The 24,774-nt window shown below is 31.4% G+C and overlaps 1 protein-coding gene across 1 annotated transcript in view; it reads left to right on the top strand.

The window, feature by feature from the left end:
* The window catches only part of LOC129959026 (nucleolar protein 4-like), a 150,420-nt gene that overhangs the window by 95,149 nt on the left and 30,497 nt on the right, over positions 1-24,774 (top strand). The window contains exon 3 of the mRNA XM_056071795.1: positions 21,777-22,070. Within this exon, the coding sequence (XP_055927770.1) occupies positions 21,777-22,070 (294 nt within the window). The remainder of the gene's footprint in view (positions 1-21,776; positions 22,071-24,774) is intronic.

Below are 24,774 nucleotides of genomic sequence, written 5' to 3'. Positions count from 1 at the left end.
CACCAGCACATTTTAGTTGCATTCGTGAAATCTGATATGTTGTTTGCGAATGACCATCAATTCTGCAATGCTCATTAATGATTATTTGCTCACTGCTTTTATTTTCCTTGAACTCAGAAAAATTTATATTCGAGAAGCCTTATTCTTCCCGATTACCTTGTTCCTAATCCTCGCATTCATAGGGCCATTCTCTTCGCTAGACTCAACGTCTATTCGATGTCTGTTTTTGCGATTTTCCCTGGGAAACGTTAACTACGACCATATGTTTTCTGTTAATTTTTTATCTCCTTAATGCCTACTATCCCCGCCCTGAATATGTCTTTCGAACTCGACTACACCCTCTGCAAAAATCGGTACCAATATTGCAGTGATGCTTTCTTGAGCTCATTTTAGTTTTTCTTGAATATCTTAAAAACTCCTCAGTTTTCAAACTATTTGCTTATATCAAATAAAAGAAAATAAAATTCCGTACATTTTCAACTTTTATTTTTCTTTTCTTTAAGTTTTAATATCTTTTGCAAATAAGGATTATAAACTACTTTTTCGTTTTCAGTAATTTACGACCCCCTAGATCATCAAATCGGTATGTCACCTACACGAAAAAAAAACTTTTAAGAATGTACTTTCTCTTAAAAAAATTCATAAATGAAATATCATTTGTTAATTTTTTATTATTCTTTTACATTTTCCAATAATTCTTGGACTCCCTATTTTTTGAGATTTTCACCTACTAAAAGTCGTTTGCGATCCTATATTGTATGGTGATTCTTAGCAAATAGCAAAAACAGATGTCGGAAAGAAAATGAGTCTGGCGAAGAGAATGGCCAAAGAGAGGATTAGGAACAAGGTAGTCGAGAAGAAGCCTTCTTGTGTGTAAATTTTTCATGCGTTCGGAGGGGGGGGGAAGAAAAAAAAACAGCAAGCAAGTTATCATTAATGAGCATTTGCAGAATTGGTGGTTGGTAAACTTCATTCGCAAACAACAAGTCAGATTTCACACATGCAACTAAAATGTGCTGGTGTTCCATCATGCATTAAAAAAATGTTCTGGCGTACAATTGTCGGTGTTCTCTGCAGCAAATCCAGAGGAACGTGGTGGGAGAAAACAAGGTACTTTGTGCTCTGAGGTGTCCGTGCAGAAGATACGGTCCAAATAGATGACTGCCCTGATTTTAATATCAAACTTGTGCTGTACATTCAATGAGATAGTGATTTAGGGATTTTCAAATCATCAAATATTCAAATTGTGCGTGTTGAAGACACCTTCTCTCTCAAAGAAGGTTTCATCTGAGAATAAAACTCTAGCAAAAAAATGGCCATCTGCTTGTGTGGCATCAAGCATCCAGCGTGCGAACTCCACCCAATTTGTGATTTTCATTGAAAAACGTTAGCTGCTACCCTATGTTTTCTGGTAATTTTTCATCTACTTAACGCTTACTACCCTTGCTCTAAATTTGTCTTTAGAATTTGACAACGCTCTATGGGAAAATCAGTACTGATGTTTTCTGGTTCCCTTTTTAGTTTTTTCTTGAATATCTTTAAAACTCCCTTGTTCTCATACTACATGCTTATATTAAATTATAGAATATAAAATTCCTTACATTTTCTAGCTTTTATTCTTCTTCTAGTTTTAATATTTTTGCAAATGTGGGTTCTAAAGTACTTTTTCGGTTTCAGAAATTTACGACCCCCTAAATCATCAAATCCATATCTTACCAGTATGAAAAGAAACTTTTAAGAATGTACTTTCACTTAAAAAAAATTCATAGTTGAAACAGCATTTATTATTTTTTATTAATTTTTTACAGTTTCCAAAAGTTTTCCGACTCCCTATATTTTGCGATTTTCACCTACTAAACGTCTTTTGGACCCTATGTTGTATGGTGATTCTTTATCCTCTAGATGCCTACTATCACCCTTCTGAATTTGTCGATCGAATTCGGCAGCACGCTGTATATATATATATATATATATATATAATGTGTGTATATTGACTTCGTCATTAACAGTAATGAGGTACTACAAAACATAAATGGCAATAATACATACGAATACATATATATAATACAACATGAAATATGTAATATAACAAATTACTATAATTATAAAGTTAATTATAGTTTTTATTAGTTAATTAAAAATTATTCCTAATTAAAATGTTATTCTAGGAAAATGAACATTTCTGCCCCTCTAGTATTTGTAGCAGAAGTTTTAACTTCGATTTGTGGTTTATTAAGAGGTAGTTCGAAATTTGAATTACCGTTTTCAGAATCAAAATCTTCTAAAAATTCATAATCTGGCTTTAAGCGATTAGTTCAATTAGTTATGCTTTTGCCATTTAGATCAATTACAAAATGTCTATCTGTGCGATTTAAAACCGATTGAATAGAACAGGGTAATGTGAGAAGAGATCAAATTGGGTCGTTTCTAAGAAAAATTTGAGTACATGTTTTCAATGATGGATATGCATAATTTTTCTTGTGACTATGAGAAACGTGAGCTATTGTACTAAGTTTTCTCATCATGGTAATTAAATTCGGCACGTATGTGGGTGTCACAGACGTTTGAAGAGAAACTACAGAATGATATCAGATGGTAAACGTAAAATAGTATCATAGATTAGTTGAGAGCTTGTTGCATTGAAGTCATTCTTCAGTGTTGAGCGTAGTTCCAACAATACTAAAGGCAAAATATCAGATGAACCAATGCCTTCATGGACAATAACACAATTGTTTGTATGTCTGTGGAATCGTTTTATTATTCTATTACTTTATGAAAGAGGAATGGATTCTATGAATACCCTTTCTAAATAAAAAAAACTCAAAATTTCCCCCTTGATATAGTGTAAAAGTAACAGGTGTTACAAAACGTAAAATACAACTTCTTAAAAATGCATGAACTGTCATTTCCAACAACATATCTACTGTAAGAATTACTTCAGGTCCTATTAACGATAGTAAGACAATACTTATGGTTATCGGATGCAGGAAATGATCCAATATAGTCAATATGATTATGTGCGAATTAAGCAACTGTGTTAAGTGAAGGCGTTGACATATTTCGATATTTAAGCTCACTGTCATTTGTCACAAGAGCGAACTCTGTTTCGATATATTTTCTCATTCCTGACTCATTAGAAATTATATCAGTAGTAACTGATAGTCCAAGATGAGAAAGGAAAAGCAAATTTTCAAATATTGTTTGCCTTAGGTCTTTTGGGATGGAAGGTCGAGGGATTTCTTGCTTTATTTTTTGAGGGGAATCACAATATAAAGAAGCATCTACAAAGGGAAAATATTGTAAACCTAATTCAGTAGATGAATCTGACTGAAAGAAAAATTGAAATTCAGCATCATGACGATGAGTTTTATCTAACATTTTGTAATATAATGGGAGTGGTTCATAATTGCATTGATTTCAATTCTAGATACTGCATCCGCAACTTTATTGTCTGCCCCAACTGCATAGGGAATATCTGTGGAAAGTTGAGAAATGTATTTAAATTTCTGAGTTGGCGTGAGGGAATTTTTGCTGGTTTCCACTTAAAAGCATAATTTAAAGTCTTTTGGTCAGTATATATTATAAATTCACAACCTTCACGCATGTGCCTCATTTTCTTAATTGAGCTATTTACAGCCAAAAGTTCCTTATCCAAAGCATACCAAATTTTCTGACTTTAAGAAAGTTTTTAAGTTGGAAATGCTATCAGCTGCAAGTTTCATTAGAAGGCTGCATCGATGAACTGCAAACGCAAAATGAGACGCATCGATCCAAACACTTAAAATAGCACCAGGAATTGGATATATAAGAAGGTTTGCATCAGCTAATGCTGTTTTAGTTGCAGTGAATGAAGTTTTAGCTCCTCCAGTCCATTCAAGAAGGGTTTCAGACATTTTAGATGAACGAGAGGATTTTTTGTGTGTGTTTGTGTGGCCTAAAAATTCCATTAGAGGGGTGCTAAAATATGTGCTGCTTTAGGGATAAATCTACGATAAAAACTATGCATTACTAAAATTTTCCACGAATAGGTCATGCTGTTGTTCTAGGAAAGTTTTAAATAGTCTCTACTCGATCAAGAAGAGGAGAAAGACTTTCACTGGAAATTTAAAATCCAAGAAAATTTAAATTATACACTTCGAAAGTACATTTAAAGGGTTTATTTGTTAAACAATAATTATCAAGTTTTTCAAAAAAATCAGGTAGATGAGCCAAATGTTCTTTAATATTATAAAACGCAATTAGATAATCATTTATAAGTGCAATACTCCTCTTAAATGACTTCGTCAATAAATTTGACAAGTGCCAGCCGCGTTGCACAAACCAAACTGCATTCGAGAGCTTTTGAAGAGACTAAACGGAATATAAAAGTTTATGAATATTGTCAAAAGCAACCGGAATTCAATAAAAAGCTTTCACAAGGCAAATGGGAGGAAAATTTTTTCCCATATAGTTCACTAGTGAAGTCAAGAATATTAAGAAACGGAATATTTATCCTTTTTAGTTCGAGCATTTTAAGCTTGAAAAGCGCCAAAATGTCACCAATCATCGATTCATTTTGTTTACTGCTCGCAATACTTACATGCACTTTCAGTACGGATATTCAAAAAAATACAAAAGATATTTAAATATCCCAAATTTTACTGTATCTTTTTCATCTTATGAAACTTGCATAACATGTAGCAATGTACAAATTATATATTACGTTAAAATTACAAGTAAATATTTTGAATATCACAGGAAATATAAATAGTTGTGGTAAATAATTTAATTCTTTTATGTTCGTAGAAATTATAAAGTAGCATAGTTGCAACTTTATAATTTCCAAGCCAGATATAAGGCAATTTCTATAAAAAATTTTGTTGAATACTTTCAAGATTCAGGACGATACTAGCATTGTAGAGCGTTAAACTTTAGTTGCTGTCTAAGGAGAGTTAAAAGATGAGGGATTTCCCATAAATTGCTCTTTTTCAATTTGAATCTTCGATAGTCGAATTGAATTTACTCACTGAATACCTCTTTATGCTTATGAATTAAACATCGAATTGAAATTCTAGTAGGTTAAGCATCATTAATAATGCTTAACCATTAATTATGCTCTTCACGATCTCTATACAAATTGACATTTGTGACTTGATATAGTTTTTATAATTAAAAGCACATTTAGGCAATGAGAAGCGGGGGCAAATTCAATGAGAACTTCAGTGATATTAAATGACTTGCTTCGACAACTTAGTTTTACTTATCATCAATTACTAATCTGAAGTGGAACCACCTGTTGTTAGAATATCTGCTTCTCTATCAGGAAGTCTATCTACTCATTTTTGGAAGTGTTCGGTTGGAACGGAATCACTTTCTTGTAAAAGAAAGTTCTGTTACTGAAATGTGGCGCACTTATTTTTCTCAAATCCGGCATTTTAATTCATTTTACAAGTATTTATGGTACTCATTTCATAACCGTAATTTCTTCTTCGTGTAAATAGTTGATGTGTGTGCAGGTAAGGCAAATATAAAAGTGTCCGGGTGCTTTTAGTTTTATAGAATATACCAAGTTGAAATTCTGTTAATTCAAATAATATGAACAACGCAATAAAATATATTATTTATTTACTATAACATAAATTAGATTCTTAATTTATATTATACATTGATATTTCTGAAAGTATACAATTCAGTCACTCAAATATTTAAATTTAAAAAATTATCAATTTTAAATTTAAAAAAATTATATTGTGTTTCTCTTAAACAGCAAATGAAAGTCAGTTCACTTCAATGTTAATATCTTTCTGAATCTTATCAGTATTCAACTGAAACTTTTATATAACCTCTTATATTTATCTGCCCTTGAAATTATGAAGGAAAATCTATGTTATATTTCCCATTTACACAGTTTTTTCGCAAAGTTATTTACTGTAAGCATTCACATGTCCTTTGATATTCTATTTATGTTTAATTTTCATATAAAGCATCAATAACACATTGTTACATATTCTGCTGTATTTGCAGTTTTGTATCATTTAGTTGAAAGTTCTACGTGTTATGAGCAAAATAAGCGCGAGATAAAATTTGGGATTTTTTTATAAAGCCTTTATATATTTTCAAGTATACGTGAAATATATATAGGCTATGCAAAGCACGTGCGCATTTTTTAAAAAAAAAATCATAAATATTTACTTTTTCTCAAATATTTATAGCATTTAAATTGCAATATAATGCTACGCTGGTATAAAATATTCTATAAGTGTATTATTTCTTTGAAGATTCTTAATACTATAAAAAAAAATCTAAAAAAAATTGCAATGTTTAAAATGGCCTTTATATCTTCCTGAATGTAGTGCTATTTTTATAAAATCGTATGTAAGAACTGTTTACTGTAAACAAAAGCATTGATGAAAGTTCAAAAACATAAGCTTTTTATAAAATTGATAAGTCCAAGTCATTTCCTCCTTCAACAATTTCTGCTAGTTATTCCAAATGCTCTTTTGACTCATCGTGTAAAACTTGAGTTTAAGTATATTCCTTACATGACAGAAATTCAAAGGCATTTTTAGGCAAAGGAGCCTTTCTGGAGGAATTCGAAAAAAATGTGTAAATCTGAAAATAAGTCGACATACTTTTGATCAGATAGTGATACGGCTTATTTTGCATTCAAAAGTTTTACACAATGAATTGCTTATAGAAATAGAAAGAAAATTATCGCTGAACGCGAATAAAGAATCGCTAAAGACGAAATCAAAGGAATTTATTTTTAAAAAATGATAAATTATACGTGCCTGAAGCGAAAAGGCCCCTGTCAGAAAAAAAGAAAAAAAAAACATGGGGATCAGCAATAAATGTTTGATATACCTACGACTAAAACCATTGGAACGATTATTAAATTACCTTTTTATATGAAATGAGGCGCAGTTCTAACATCATTTAAAGAACTAAAAAGCCCTTTATTTTTTCTGGCAAAAGATGGAAAATCAAAAACTTTTGAATGCGCTCTTTTATTTATGTTTTTTACTTTTTTTTCTGTAACCATTAAAATGTACATAATCAAGAACGGTAGTTAATTTACTTCAAATATGTTAATAATCCAGAGGTGGGGGAGTCGTTTTAAATAATTTTTCTGGTCCAAAATATTATCACTACAAATTGAGGTAATGGGTCTTTTGAAAAAATTTTATAATATCTTTTGGCTCCGATTAAAAGTATTTTCGACTCATTTAAGATGATTTTAAAATAATATGCAAATTATTTTATGAGGATTTTAAAATTCATTTTGCATACATTTAATCTGTCACAGTGGAATACTTTTACTTTTGTTATGGTAAAGGATAGGGAATCTCATTTTTTTTTGTTCAATGATTAATAATTGAATAATATTCGAAATTAGGAAGGTTACAAAGTCTTATATAATTCTTTCTTGGTTTTCTTTCTTATTTTATTTAAGACATTAGATGGCGCTGAGGGTTTTTGTTTTCAAGTTTTATTGCGTTGTCCTGTGTGATTGAACACATACTTTTTTCTTTTTTGCACATTACTAATTCCTTCTCCTATGCTCCAGATCTTCCCCTAGTGTTCTGATATTTTTGATGGATTGTTATTTTTAGACTGTTTGATGAATTTTCTAAACTGTGTATGTTTTTTTCTAGTTTTGTTATTTCACGTTTTATATCTCTTAAATGCTAGTGTTTTACCGTTTCTGTACTTAATTCTGGAATTTCCTAGTTTTTCAATTTTCGATGTTTTATTTTCTTAATTTTTGTTTTCATTCTTATTTTCGTGTTTTACGTAATTTTCCTGTTTTCTCGAAATTTCCATTTCTGGGTATTTTCAGGTCACAAGGGGTTAATTTTTGGATGATAGTCTGGCTTCTCACGGAATTATGCTACACACGGCTTCTCAAGGCTGGAATTATTTTCCTTTTTTATTCCCATTGATTTATTCCTTCTTCAGCTTTTTCCTGCTTTGGATAATCTGTGTGTAGCATTTGAATATTCGAATCGCAATGTCTTTTTCCTGAAAACTTTTTCTATTGATTTCAAATAGCTTTATTTTATTACTTTTAACTTTAGCTTCAATTATTTTTGGATTTTCAAAATTTTTAGGACTCATATCAGACTGCATCTTATCATGAGGGAAGCCTATCGAATTTGAGCCTCCTAATATTTTAATCATTTAATAATAATTTTAATAAAAAAAGTTGTAGAGTTTTTTGTAGTTTATTATCTTTAATTTATATTGTAATAAATTTAATTGCCTGCCATTTGAATTAGAAAATAACTCATTGCAGCTGTGCCATGAGTCCAGCTAAGGAATTCAGCTTTCCAAATTGAGTTGCCAATTTTTTTTAATGCCTGTTTTGAGAAAGCGTTTTGGTTTTTGTTTTCACACCAGCTACGTAGAGTACGAACACAAATATGGCATTTTTTTGCACTATACAACTTCTCTTTCATAGTTCCTCCGCCTATGATACAAACAGTGCAGTCTAAGTTTTGGTTCCTTTTGAACCAAAATGTAATGTTTTTAATGTTCCTTTATTATTTTTTTATTTAGTTTGTTCCAGCTCCAATTGATGTGGATTTCTAGTTATAATTACTTTTTACACTGTTAGACGATTGGATGATTGACTGGTTCAGTACAATTCAGAAAACTGTTTTTTTTTCCAATCTGACCAAATTTTAAAAAACAACACCAAAATCACCTAACCTTATTAAAAAAATATTTTGATAAAATGAATAGTGTCATTACCTATAGTCAAATTAATTTTCTCTCCGAAGATATATTTTGATACTTGGATAAAAATTGTGCAAAGACTTAAGATCTTTTGTCAAAATATTTAATGGATGACATCTAAATAAACACAAATTGTTTTCTAAATGCAGCCACATTCATATCATGGCAATGTAAGTTTCTCATTTCATGGCCTACTTATTGAATAGGGTTTAAATTTCCCTAAAGGTCCGATCGAGGTGACAGTCAAAATATCTCTCTTCCCTACCCTGAAATTACTAATTAAAAAGTAAAAATTTTAATTTGAAGAAATTTTCTTTGGAAATTTGGTACCAAAATATTAATAACTTATTTATGTCGTTTCTGTATTACTTCGTTTTAAATTATGATGGAAATTAAAAATAAACTTTTATAAGACTCAATGGCCCGATACAAACTATTCTAGTTACTTTCATAAATTTTCTGCTAAAAATGAAATTCGAGCATTTGGGAGTTATTTCATTCCATCCCAATTTCAGTAGATAATGTTTTACTACTTTGGCGTGGCATGAATGCATGCGAATTATCGAATTGAATTAAGTTCTCCAAAAGGTTGAGAGAGTTGTTGGTATAACAGTAACCATAGATTTGCATTAGGTGTGACTATCAGTTCAATGGAACAATCAACAATGAGATTTTGCTTCCTCTTATCGTTTTCATTACGATTGATATCTAAATGGATCCAATTACCAAAGCTTTTTAAATTTTATACTACAGAAAAAAATATAAAATTTATTTTAAAAGCATTTTTCGATCAATGCATCCTAAACAATAATAATTAAAGAGTAAAACAATTTAAATTTATGTTATCCTATTATATTCCTTAAATGAAACTTTAATATTATAATAAAATCTATGCACACTCTACATGGTAATAGATTGTGGGAAATAATGCCTGATAACAAACATTAAGATTGATTAAGATACTTGAAAAGACGGATTTAGCGAATGAGCGTGTTTCATCGTAACGATTTAGATATGTTCACTTATTTCATTAATGAGTAAGATGCAAATTTATTCGGGGAGAAGTCTTTTCATTATTAACTCCAGGGATGAATGGCCACCACCGTAGGTGCTAATTTGAAGGGGCCGCCAAAAGGAGAATAATAAAGACAAAATACTGAAAGAGACATCAATTTACATTCATTCTAAGCATTTGTTTAAGTATTTTACTATCAAAAATAATGTTATTCACTAAAGTTTCAGAACAATGTGAATTTCCTTATATTTCAGAATCACTGATGGTTGTTCAATGACGCTAAATGCGAATACATTTCCGCAAAATCATTCGAATTCACGGTGTTGCCTTTAATTATATAGCACTCAGGTTCTTAAATTTTTAGAGTATAGCTCATTTCAAGTTATTGAATGTTATCATAACATTTTAATTATCAAAGGGAGCTGATATGATTACTTTGTTTTCATCATTCAGTGTATTTTTGAATGTCAGGACTTTTAAGCCAACAGAATCTAAGCGAGACTCGGCTTACAATTTCAGAAAACTCAACATGGATTCATATTTTTTTCTCATTTCAAGGTTTCGTACCATTTTCAAAGCAGGTACAAAGAAAGAAGGAAATTAAGAAATAAAATTGCTTTTTAAATCATTTTTACTTTCTAGTGAAGGAGACATGCAATGAGAAAGTATTATAGTCGTCATATTATTCCTTCAAATTATATTATAATTCATATATATTATATTCAATTATATTTTTTATTCAATTATATTATAAGCGGTTCAATTATATTATAATTTGAACCGTTGAGATATTGATGAATTTCCACGTTTCCCATCTTTATGAATCCGAAAAACACAATTTTTGAAATTTTTCAGATCTCTAGCTAATTGTAGTTTAGATTTTTTGGGTCAAATGTGCATACATTTGGTATGTGGCCTTTTCAGCATAACTGCAGATGATGTAACATTTTCGACAAAATACTTCCGCTGAAAGTCTTTGCTCGATCCTCCATGCCCAGGGAATACGATCACCTCAAATGGCAAATAGTTCAAGTTAGCACATAACTTTAAAATGAAAATGAAAATTGTAGATGGGGATCAACTTTTTAACGAAATATTTCAAAATATTGCCGTTCTTCGATTTGTATATTTTTGAATGCAATAACTTTGACAAAGGACATTTGGCAGGCAGTTCTGTAACCCAAATGGTTGATCTGTATCAAATCTGGAGCCCAGTGGATGGGGAAATATGCACTCAAAATCTACACTCAGCTCCCCAATTATATTATGAAACACGAAACGCGTCGCATTGTATTGGTATGCAAGATACTCAAAGGAAGACTCTCCAACTAATTATCCAACCTTTAAAGATAACCCTTTGACCACAGATTAATTTTTCGTCCATGAATCTTCCTTCGAACTTTTAAGTTTGCATTTCGTCCTAGATTATTTCTAACATTTTTTAGCTATTACTTTTATAGTATTTTCTAATAATTTTCTCTTTATTTCTCAAGATTCAGCATATTTTTACCTGCCGCCTTCTTTGAATATAGGTTGTAAGTAAAATGACTAAAAGATATGGAAGTGTATCAAATCTGAAACTCCATGGGAAAAATTTTCGGTTCGTCCATGGGTTAAAATTTGGTCTTTATAACTTCTAACTAACATTGAGAATCGGTTTTTAGTTTTTAAAAATCTTATTTTTATTCTTCGATGAACGTAAAAAGTTATAATTAATCAACAAAACCTATTTAAATACTAGGCAATTTATACTGTCTTCGGAACCCACTTCAGAGTTATCAGTTCACCACCCATACATGGGAATCCAGTTCAAGTTAAATTTGTCCTTGTTGAATCTGAAATTTCAAAAATTGGCTACCGCGTCAAGTGTTTTTGACTGAAAATTATGAGGCTCGTTCCCTAAATAGTTCTCAGGTTGATTTAAAATATAACGTTAATCTAACAAGGCTATCCTAAACTATCTGATCAAATGAATTAGAATAATTTATCATTATAATGCCAACCTTTCTATTTGGAAGAATATTTTTTTCATTTTTCAGGTAGATTTAACAAATGCATTTTCTATATTATGAGTTTTCTACCATTTATTGCTTTACTACTGAATTTCCATTTCTATATTCTATATGTACAGGTAGTTATCAAAATAATGGAGACATCTGTGAATAAAAGTGGCATTTAAAAATGCATTTCGTAAGCTCTAAAATATAATCCTAGTTACCAGTTTTTGAAATATTAAACGTATTTATCATGGTAGTATGAGGCAGATTTTGTGAAGTTGTATACGTCTTGGAATTTTCTCAAAAGTATAAAATGTCAGATCTCAGACTCTCAACGAGGTTAGGATTATAATGTCTAAAAAGAAAACAATGGCAGTGACAGCAGAGGTGAATAAGTGTCTTGATTCTTCAATGTCAGTAATTACAATTAGAAGACACCTTCATAAACCGAACATTTACGTCAGAGCAGCAATTCTCAAACCACTGGTCACAGAAGTGAATGTCAGATATCATCTACAGTATCACTACAGATATCATCTACAGTGTAGTATCATCTACAGTACATACATAAAACCTAGTCGATTGATAATTAAAAGACATTTATATCGTCAGACGAGTCATATTTCACACTTTACGGAAGGGTATACGTTTGGAGGACACCTGAACAAGCATATGATAGCAGTTATCCCTTCCAACTGTCAGAGAAGTTTTAGCTGACCGTGACCAGGTCCACTCTATGATGCAAACTTAGTTTCCTGCGGGAGATGGAATTTTCCAGGATGATAACTTGTCCAGTCATGGTTTCATGAACACGAGGATGAAGTAACATCTACTTTGATCTGCACAGTCAACTGATCTCAATATAAGCGAACCATTTGGGTCTATTTTACAGCGTTCATTTCGGAATCTATATGCTCTAGTGCCATCTCTCCCGGAACTTCCATAATATCTTCATGAAGAATAGTGCAATATTCTTCTAAACACTGTTCAGCACTTGTATAACTCGCTTCTCTGGTGAATCTAGGCTGTATTACATGCCAAAGATGGCTCTACGTCTCATTAACAAAGATTCTTGAATTCGTTCGTGATTTTTTTTTCGTTTGTTAACAAACTGTGTACATTATGTTACTTTTTGTAGTTTAAAGCTAGTCAATTATAAAATTGTAAATATAAGTTACGTACAAGGAATTTGTCATTGCAGAATATTATACATTCTATAAATGTTTGTAGGAAGTATTATAAATTTTTTTCTGCTAATTGATACCTATTAGTCCTTCACCGCAATTTTTTTTCGACACTCTTTCATACATAGTAAGTCAGACTGATAATCGGAAAACAAATAGTGCCAATAAATACCGGGAAAGCAAAAATGAGGCTTTGATATCAAATCTCCATTGTATAGTAGATTTTTTTATTCATTTAAAAGATACATAGAAATGACATATACATAAGAAGTAACGTATTCAAGTTTTGATTGAAAACCTCATGGATGTTCAATATGCGTCTCTTTTGATACATAGCCTGCATCTATTCAACACTGCAGTTCTTGATTTCTCTTCTATAGTAGGTCTCCATCGATCCTGCAGTGGCAGCTGTGGTTCTGATTTCCAAATAAGTGAATGCCGTTAGTCATGGAAACATGACTTCAATAATATGCAACTACATTGAAGGATTGATCCCTCAACTGTCAGATATAGAGAAATGCATCCTTGGTTACCAAAATACACAATTTTCTCTTCTTGGGAGTTTGTGGATCGCTTATATATGTGCTCCCACTTTCAATGACCCCCATTTGTTAGAAATATCTGCTGTTGCCAGTACTGATAGAAATATGCTGCGGAAAGATTTGTCTTTAACTTGATGTACGCTGCATGATAATAGACATACTATATATTGAAAACTTGAGTATATTACCTTTTGAAGTATGCATCCTTTAAATAAAGTCGGTACTTTCTGTTACTCAGTAAATATTTGATACTTATTTTGATTTCTCTTGTATATCAAGTGCGCCAATATTTACAATTGAATAGACACATAGTTGAAATGAGTTTAGAATACGAGAATTAGAAATTAATTTGTTATTTTTTCACAAAATACAGTTGAAATTTTGTTGGGCAACATAAGATTTCGCAGAATTCAGTTAAAAATGAATCAAATATATAAAAGTTAACATTTTGTATTGTATTTTTAATGTTTTCAGGTAACTAGGGTTTATACAAAAACCGACTTTTTGAAAAACCGGTTTTCAAATTCGATATTTCCAAAAAAACCGGTTTTAGCCGGTTCTCGAATTTTTGTCAAAAAAAAAATTGAATAGGGAAAAATAAAATATTTTTCCCTGTTCTATTTTATTTTAATTTATATAAAATAACAAAAAACGAAATCAATATCAAAGTCAAAATATAAAAAGCAAAATTAAAGATTACATATACATATTACTTACACAAAATAACGAAAACTCAAACGAAAATTCCAAATAATATTTATATTATTTTCACGAATTTTAATTTCTCCTAAGAAAATAGGATTTTAAAAAAACATAAAATATCCACTGAACGGTGGCTAAGTCTCGTTCTTATTTTGGACACAATATTGCCTGAAATTGAAAATACTCGTTCACCAGTTACTGAGTTTGGCATCAAATTACAAATCTAAGTTTTTTTGTTCTTTTATTGTTCAAATAATGAAAATTCAACTTTCAGTGTCTTTGGATTTGTAAGTTTTTCTTCAGGGTCTTCAAGAAACTAAACAATTATATTATTTCCGACAATTATTTTATGAACTGCTTTCAAATGATTATGTAGAGTGCTTGTAGATGATCCTCTGCAGCTCAACATTTTATTACAATGATTTCAGATTGCCTTGTCTATCCCGAACTTTTTGAAACTATCCATAACTTCCGCCTTACTCATTATTATCTAAAAATGATGTTAAAGTTATTGAATAAATATTTTTGACGTTTATTTTACAATTTTACTATTTTAACTATTCATATTAATGCAATTTAAAATAATCTAATCTACACATTTTCTAGGGATTTTGAAAAAAAAAACACTTCTTAATCTAATTCCGATGTCTAGCTAAAGATATAATTTATATTGAAACATTACGAAAGAAAATATGGAATATTTTAACACCCTGTGTTTTATTTAAAATTCCATTAAACAGAAGCCTTATTTTACACTAATTTGTGATAGAAGAAATTTATATAATAAAATTTAAATTTTAAAATGTAAGATAGAAAATATAAACATATAAATTAAACATAATTAATACTTACGTTATTTTTACCAAATATAACAACTTTATATTTTAGTTTCCAGTTTTCACCTTCACAATATTAAGCAAACCTGTCGTGACTCGAAACGGATCGGATTCTGAGACCACATTTCGACAATTCCATTTCATTAAATGGTGAGACGCGGAACGATAAGCACATTCGACCTTGGATTTCTCGCATTAGATACTTTTTTAGTTCTATTTTTTTTCACGTGTATGTGAGTGTTATGTCATTTCTGACAGCATTTTATTTTAACTGAATATTTTGTATTGATATGGCTAGTTCAAGTAGTGTAAAAAAGCTTTCAGGAGTGGTGCGAAGAAAATTTTATATGATATCATTAAATACTGTGATCAAGAAGCAGAAAACGGGGAATTAATTATTCCTTTCACACGTTCTTCGAAACGAGCCAGTCAAATTGCTGACGTTTCTATTAGCACCGATTTCATACCAATAGACAAAACATCCGACGAGAAGAAAGGGATGAACTTTATCAAACTTTTGTTTCACCTAGAAAAAAAAGTGAAAAGGAATGTTCATAAAAAAACATAAATTGACGAATTCGAGGCGCAACTGTGCAGTGCACAAGCACTGGCCAATGCAACTTGCAACGTTGAAAAAATGTGTTTGCTGCCCGTTGCATAGAATGAATAGCAAATAAAATAAGTTCAAAATTAATTTTTACATAATAATATGAATTCTTAAAACCGGTTTTCTTAATTTAAAAATCGGTTTTCGAATGTGACAAATTTACTTTAAAAAACCAGTTTTTTAAAACCGGGTTTGAAAACCGTCAAACCCTACAGCTAACCTTAAAAATTAATAGACTATATGCTTACAATATTCCTAATAGATGTCGTTTGCTTCGTGAATGAATAAGACTTTTTGAAAATCATAACCAGTTTCAGAAAATGTCTGATTGTTAGGTTTGATGCAGTTAGAAAGAAATAAGTTTCCCACTTCAGATAGTTCTAGAATGTGTTCTTTTGGTGCAAATGAAATATACAATTTGAAATACAGATAATTCAAATGATGCGAATTTATAGAATAAAAAAATGTATACCAAAATTCGTCAATTCTATAAACAAATGGTATTTATTGGTATATATTAAAAATTTGAAATGTCACTTGGGTTACAGCGTTTGCCTATTAGCATTATTCGTTGGATTAAAAGAAGGCAGATTCTACTCGAGCATTCGTTACGATTCTGCACATCATGTCTATGTTGCTAGAAAAAAGCGCTCTTGCTAAAAGTATTCTACCTGAACCAGCAGAACTCCACTGCAGTCGTAAAAGACTTCCGTTATATGAAGCAAATACGGAGAGATCCAATGCTTCCATGTGCCTCATGCAAGATCATACATAGATTTGAAACAACTGGGCAACTTGGTATTCTTCCAAATAGAGGAAGCCTATGAAGCTTTCTTTATTTCTTCATCTAAATCCCATGAAGCTTTTTTTTTCTATATTAGCTTCATCGATTCGTATTTTGTCACAATTCGGTTGACCTAGTGAGTTTTCAATGCATTCAATCAAAATTGTCAGTTTTTAGCAACTAGTGATAATCAGTTTCATACCTCAGAACTAGTGTCCAAAAATGATGATTTTCCGATTTTTACAGAATCTAATTTTGTATCAAGCTATAATGGCATAATAATTCTATTTTATAATTAAAAGAAACTATTTACTTTTATAGGCAATTTATTTTTACTTTTTACGTTCTCCTTAAAGGACCCCCGTCAGATTTCAAAGGTACAGATTTGTTCTAGATAGGAGCGATTCAAATGTCATTTAATCCATTAGACACAGATTGCACACATGTGCGATGAATATTATTGCGATTCAAAATCTCCAAAAAAGGCACTGTTTCAAATGGGTTCATTTTTATTGCTCATTTTTTTGTATACTAAATTGATTGAAAATTAGTTTTTAATTTAATAAGAATTCATTACTGTATCTTTTAATAAACTAAGGGCTACTTAATCTCTCCGTCGTCCGTAACGCGTTTAGAGCTTTCATGTGAAACTTCTGTAGGGCTTGCCGTAAGGTGCTTCAAGTGTCCTTCTATATTTTAAGACTTTTAAACCGCTTTGTAAATATTTACTTGTGTGAGTTTTTTGTAATGCGGCGAAAACAGTGGAAAAACAGAAATTTTTGCGGATAGGAGAGGAAGGCGAAAGGGTCAATTTCCTTTTGTCAAATGACTATCAATATTCAAATACAAATAATTTTATAATGCTGCTGTTAATCATAAGGATTAAAATGAATAAACGCAATATTTATACTATGAAACTAACTTGAAAGTGGAGATAAAAAAGGATTTTACACGTGAAAGTTGTTATTATGAAGCAGAAGCAACACAAAAATTCGAACCATTGGAGAAAACATTCAAATCTTGATTTAATTCCCTTTTCTGCCCTAAACACCTACAGCATAGTTTAAGTCACAGGTTATTTCTTAAGTATATTCAAGTATGTTATGCAAAGGAATTCGTTTAGGATTACATCCATTTGTAGAATATTTTTGAGTAGATGCTTCTGTCAAAAAAAGACATTTCAATTTGCAATACGTCAAGGTCTTCAATCCGTTTTTATTTAATGAAAGCGGAAATTTTGATGCATCACTTCCTAAATCTAGACAAATAATTGTTGGGTGCTAAGAAAACCCAAAGAACGATTTCTACACTCGAACATTACAGCGAAAAGTGGTGCTTTGAATACGTCATTTGCATTCAATAAAAACATTTTGAATTATTCTGTCTCTCTGCTCCCATTCAACAAAACTGTACTTCCTCGTCTCCGAAGTCGAGAGAAAGTCTAGTCATCCGCGTTTTCGATCTCCCTGAGGTGAAAAACCTTCTGATTGTCATGATATCTCTCTGTGAACTTCGAGATAGACGACTGAAATGAAGCATATGGAATGGCGATCAAAGTTGGAACTTTTTGGACAAAATCCATTCACAGAAAGACTGTTCGATAACTAAAAAACGCGGAACGCTGCGTGGATAAAATTTGGTAAGCAGGTTTAGCATCTCAAATATACGTTTGTGTCAAATGTTGAACTAAATTCTTGAAACGTCTGCCGGCCTCTACTTTCACATGCATGGCAATGCAATACTCGATGGCTTAAATCAATGAAATTCGGTATTTTTTCTTGAGATGACAATTGTCACATTTTGGCTAGCAAAAAGGCGTCTAACACACAATAAAAATGCCAAATATCATTGTGTGGTAACTATCATTCACCAATGCTAGGTAAGTGATTCGCGGCTGTCTACAATTTGATGTGAAGGAAGGATCAGACCTTTATTCATTATCTTTTTACTATACAAACTAATTATGAAAATGAAAAAACGTTCCTTTATTCCGTTTGTTTATCAATCAATAATTATTTCAATCCTAAATAGATATTTTTGCCAACTGTTAAAGTGAAACAGAAAGTATATCCCTTAACAAGTAAAACTCCCCATCTAAACCCACCCCAAAAACAAGAGAAATTGAATTTTTTTCAACCAATAATAAACAATTCTGACATTTTTCACATCCACTCTGAACCATATATCCTTTTCTGATGTGACAAAAAAATCAAAAATATTTGTTAGTGGTTTCTAAAAAATCAGTTTTTTTCTTGCTCCTGGGCTATTGAGATAAGTAGACTTGTTTGCTAAAAACGGAACATGCCATTGAAAATATATTGTTATATATAATTAATTATGAATTAAACAATGCGTGGTTAATTCGTAACTGAAAAATTATTTCCTTGCTTAACTCCTGAATTTTTCTCTTTCTTAAATGAAGTTTGAATGCATTGTTTAATTACGAGTTCATGGAAGAATTGAAATTTTTATGGATTCATGTGCTCTGTGCATAGAATTACGAAGCCTAAAAATAATTAAGGTCATTATTTTTGGATACCCTCTGCAGTAATATCTCCGATTTCGTAATATAATTAAATATTAAAAATAGATCCTGAAGAAAGAATCAGAGCAGTGCCATAATGACAAACAAGACATTCATTCATATAATAAATTTATGTAAACAATTTTAAAAACCGAAGTTTTATCTTACTTATTTTCTATTAGTAATCTTTAATTTATTATTCAGTATCATATTATGGAATCTTGAAACCTTTCTCTTCTCAGATTTACCATCAAGTAACGTCACTTATAATGAAGTAAAGTCATTTAAATAAGTTCTAAAAATATTAAAATAGGGATTGCATCGAAAGTCTTTAACACTGCTTCATCAAGAAGTGAGTGGAATATATATATATATATATATATATATATATATATATATATATATAATACACTTTTACAAACATGAAACAGGCCAAGTTAAATGAACGTTCATAAAAACAACTATCGTTTTCTCATATTTACAGAAAACAAGTCTGTTTTGTAAAAATGTTCATAGTTTTTAATTCTGAATATTTTAAAATCTGAGCAGTCCTGTACACATTTAAATTCAAATATTCATTACATTTTTATACGATCTCCTGAAACTTATTAATTGTTCCATAATACAGCTGTTACGTATTAGAAAATTCAAAATGGTATACGTGACATAATTATTGGAAAAATAGTATACGGGGAAATGATTATTGTTGTACAAATCAACGTATAAGTGTTTTGGTCAATAACAAATGCGAAACGTATATATTTCTGGTGAATTTGTTCAGTACTTGTTATTCTAATTGAATATTCTAATGAATGTGAAGATGAACAAAGTTTTATATTCATAATGCATAAACAAAGAAATATGAATCATGGAAAGAAATACAACGCGAAAAATGTGTTATTTAGTGCATTTGTGTTAATCATCTCAAAATGCAACTCATAAATAAACTTCACCTAAGTGACAAAGCCATCCCAAATGACAAAATTAGATTTGCACAAAAAGAGTAGGCAGTATTAAATTTTTCCACTGTTTCAATTGTTAACAAAAGCAATGCCTCAAAAACCTGCATTACTTGTAGACATGGTCGAGGTAGGTGAAGCTTCGTCATCTTAGTGTGGTGTGGAAGTTTGGACAGGCAATGCCAGTTGGAGTGTTGTAAACTTGTGATTGTAAATTATGAGGTCAGTTCGAAAATAACATTAAGCTAACTAAACTAAGCCTTCAATAACGGTTTTTCAGGTTGAAATCTTTACGAGTTTTTATTGCGTAAAAATGAGTACTATTTTCTTTAGGTGATTATTTTCGTGGTTTTCGCAACGAAGCTCTGCATTAGTATTAAGTATGGCAAATATTTTCCACATTACTAACAAGTAAAACCATTAGAAGTTAACTTTAAATGATGTCATCTCTTATATAATCCTCATAGGAAAGCCCACTTCATTAGTGTATGTTATCTACCAAATTTTAGGTTTCATCCGTAGTTTCTAATAAAATGCATGTGAATTTATTTATGTGTAGAAAGATCTTCTTTATGTTTCCATTTTTATGAGGCAAATTTTATTCTGGAATTAAAATTATTTCCCGAAGTCGCTTATGCTTTTTTTTTTAATTTCTACACCTTTGGATTTCACTATCATTTCGCTTGATTTAATAATAATTTATATGATTCAATATTAGAAAATCATGAAATATAAGTTAAGATAAAATCTCCCCCATTGTTAAAAAAACTGCAACTTCCCCTGTCTGATTTATATTTAGAAGTGCTTAAGTCAGCAACTAATTGTGTATATTAAAAATGAGTCACTTAATGATGTCATTAAAGTTTTAATCCCTTCGAGAGATAATTAAGAGGTTGGTTGTATTTCTAATATGTAAACTATGAATTTACTTTTTTATTATATAATTTAAAAATTTTTTTATTTTGGTCAACATTAAAACACTAAAGTTCCAACTCGACTGGGTATGGTTAGTTAAGTTGCTACTGACTGGTGTACCGTCCAGAACCGACTTACACCGACCTTATGTAAGTCTTCTATTTGGGCTTATATACATTTAGCGCATATGTAGCAGATACAGCTATCACGTTAAATTACATACATCCATCTTTTGTTTCTTATATGTACTGTATAGTTAATTAACACTATCAGAAAACTGTTCACTTTCCTTAAAAGAAATTATATTGATTTTATTCAATATTCGTTCAGCCTTTTGCAAGATGCTCTTGAAAGTACAAGCAACATTTTGAACTTATAAGAATGCTTAGACATGTTAAATACGCTATAAAAAACTGGCCAGATACATACGGTCCAATATGAAATTGTATTGGAAGTAATACAAAAGTTCGTCTTTTTTCTTGCTTTGTTTGTTTTTTGTTTTTTGCCTACGCATAGTGTTGCCTCACTTCGTTCAAATTCTAGACTAACTCTTTCTCAACAATAGCCTTTCTTCTTAATTTCGAAAAATAAACTGATTTTAATTTAAAGCCATGAATAGCCAATGAATGGTCATTTTAAGCAATTACTTTCGTCAGTGCTGTGCCATATGTGGTGAGCAGCTGTTGTTTTTTATTCCATTTTTTGCATAGGGTATGATGTTTTTTCTCAAATTTTACGTCGCAGAGGTATGGCTCCTTGTCTTTTGGTATTCAAACACTAGACAAAGTGTTTGGGATTTCGATTCAAAATTATCTCTGATAAGTTCACAAGCCCTAGTAGAAATCCAACAGGTTGCTTTTTTCCGATTTGTGCTAGTGTTCCAACCAAATGTTTGTTATATCTATCAAACGCAATTTGTCAATATTAAATTTAATGGCCAAATTTCCGTATGCAAATCTGTGCATTTTTTTATTTATTTATTTTTATTTGCAGATTGCGGAGATGTATTCCTTCCTACCTCGCGAAGCAGTGACCCACTTCTTAATGTCATGTACCGACTGCCAGAAGAGAATGCATCTCGGGGCGGAGCCGCAGCAGAAGACACCGACGGGTAACCATGACAACGGACATCAGCTCGACGAGAGCATCAGCTCGCTCGACACAACTGCTGGGGACGACACTGACTCACTACACATTGACTACAGTCTGCCTATCACAACGACATACCTCAAACACATGCGAAGCCTCGGGTATTCTGAAGAAGATGCCCTTAATCCCGACAGAGAGGTAAGAACTTCTTCCTTTTCCTTTTGCACTCTTCCGCATCCTTTCGATTGGTGCTCCGAAGGGGAGCGCGCGCTCCTCTTAGACGCGTATGTGTGGAGGAGAGGGGGTCGAGAAAGATACTCACGGGTGGGATAAATTATACCCGAATTTTTGTGGGGAAGGGGTGCAAATGACATCTTAGGGTTAAAAGCTCCATCTGAGTATATTTATCAGTAAATGGAACTACTGTTTGAAATACACTCTGATAAACAGTAACTTATTAATATCCATGTCTTGCAATTATACTGGTTTCCAAAAATTAAGAAAAATCGCAAAAACTCTGATTACTCAAAGTTACAAGTAGAATTTATTGAAACTGATCCACAGTATATAACACATAGTAAAATACAAAATAACATAAAAAGAAATTACCAGAAAATTATGGTGTTATAAAAGTTAGTACATGTATAAAAGGAACAAATCAGACATGTATATCTGGTATAGGAAAAGTACCTTCAATATGGAATATTAAACCCTCAGAAACAGTATGCCCGTACAGCGATGTATGAAACTATCAATAAAGCGGTGCCGTAGGAAATGAGAGCCATTGTTCTTGCAAAGGAGTTACAAGCGTAGCAAGAAAGATTGAAAACCGCTATGCGTCTTCCTAAAACATCCCATTCGATAAAATTCAAGTTCGGTGATCGAGAAAGCTACTCCATGCGTTAAATTATTTCCAGCAGAAGATAATCATTCATAATGCTAGCTCTGTGAGGTTCAACGATGTCGTCTTGTAGCAGGAAATAATCACCTATTTCCCCGGCATACGGGAGCACATAAGCATCAAGGGTGATATCTCTATAGACCTGAGAATTCACGATTCCACGTGGAAAGACATAAAGTTGTGCGCGTCCACCCAAAGAGATACCATCCCAAATACAGACACTACCTCCTCTGTATCAGCTCCTTCAAGGATTTTTTATTTATGTTAAAGGCTTTCAGGTTCTTTTCAATCAAATAACGCTTACTATCACTTTGGAGGCTAAATTGGATTCATCCGTAAAGAGAACAGCCCTCCATTGATCAGTTGTCCAATAAACATATTGATGTGCCTTCTTTTCTATGACGTGACTTGATTTGCAGGCAAATGGCTGGTCGCCTCGCATACAGACCATCTTCGTGAAGCCTTCTACATACAGCTGACGTTTACACCAATCTTTCGCTGGCTGCAACAAGGAAGAATCTGAGTGGAGTTCTGTTCCTTCTTGCACATAACGTTAAATATCTGTCATAGGCGCTCGTCGTAGAGATTGGCCGTCCTTGGCTGAACCTCCTGGATCGAATCTGTGGAAGAAATTGTTCCCAAAGTCTACGAACCACAGAATTCATATATAGCCATCTGCCGCTTCTGTCCAATTTTGTCCTGCCTCTAGTCCCCCAATAGCAATCCATCGCAGTTCTTCGGCAAATGATGCCTGAAGGTAATTGATACGAATTTCCTATTCCTTATCTCTTATTTCAGTATCACAGCAAAATTTGCAGGTTTGCTCTCAAACACGTAATTCTATGCTCCTTGCAGATGACGTATTCTAATTGAAGCTGCACTAAGTTGCATATTGCAGTTTTATGCAGTAATATTTAGTGAACAGCATACTCAAATGTTATACGTCTTGGCTTACTTTTGAGTTAGTTATCGTGATTTTTGTGATTTTTCCTTAATTTTTGAAAACCAGAATATTTTATGAATGAATATATCAGATCCGTTCTTTATTATTATTGAAATGAATCATTTGATATTCTATGCGGCTTGTATTTTCGATAAGAATCAAAATTCAATCACTATCGGATAATCGATAAGCGTCGAAAATTCAATACGTGATAAAAATCGAAAGTTTGGTCAAGCTCGATGAGATTCCAAATTTGGATAGTGTTCGGCTGATATAAGAACCCATTTACTATCAAAAATAATCGTTGCCATAATTAAAAGAAGAACATAATATAATGAAAAAAATATTATAAAATAAAAATGGAGCAACATTTATAGTGCTAAAAAAATTCGAAAAATTATATGTTTTTGAAAATTAAAGAAAAAAAAAAAGACATAATGTAGAAAAGAAAATGATTTAATGAGGGAAAGTCTTAAGGTATAATAAAAATTAAAGATCAACTAAATTTAGTATACATGCATATAACATGAAAAAAAATAATGAAATTGACGACATATTTTACATTTATTCTATAATAAATATAATTATACGTATAAAATTTTAAATTAAATGTTACAATGAACAACAAATACTACAACCAAAAAAATGACCCAATAAACTTACATGAAAAAACATGAAATATTTATAAATATCAATTTAAATGTTTAATATATATTGGATGGAATTTTTCAACCAGCCAGAACTTTGTTCACTTCAACCAGCCTTCACTTTATTTTCATCACTGAAAAATCTGCGTCGGTGCAGCTTGCTGTGCTATTTGCTGCACAACAATTTTACATAAAATGAAATAGTTATATTTGAATGGATAAATAAAAAGTATATATAATTTATGGCCATTTATCGTCGGGTTCCTTTTTTTTCATATTTTCATTTCAAAATATATAACCTCAAATTGATTCCTTGGAGGAGAATTAAATCAAAATGAATTTTAGAAGGGTAATGCAACAATATAGCATATAATTGTAAAACTTTGCAAATTTCCTAATAATAAAAGCTCA

Source organism: Argiope bruennichi, chromosome X1, assembly GCF_947563725.1.
Source record: "Argiope bruennichi chromosome X1, qqArgBrue1.1, whole genome shotgun sequence".
Taxonomy (NCBI): domain Eukaryota; kingdom Metazoa; phylum Arthropoda; class Arachnida; order Araneae; family Araneidae; genus Argiope; species Argiope bruennichi.
Note: the sequence above shows the minus strand (reverse complement) of the source record. Positions and strands in the feature narration are given on the sequence as shown.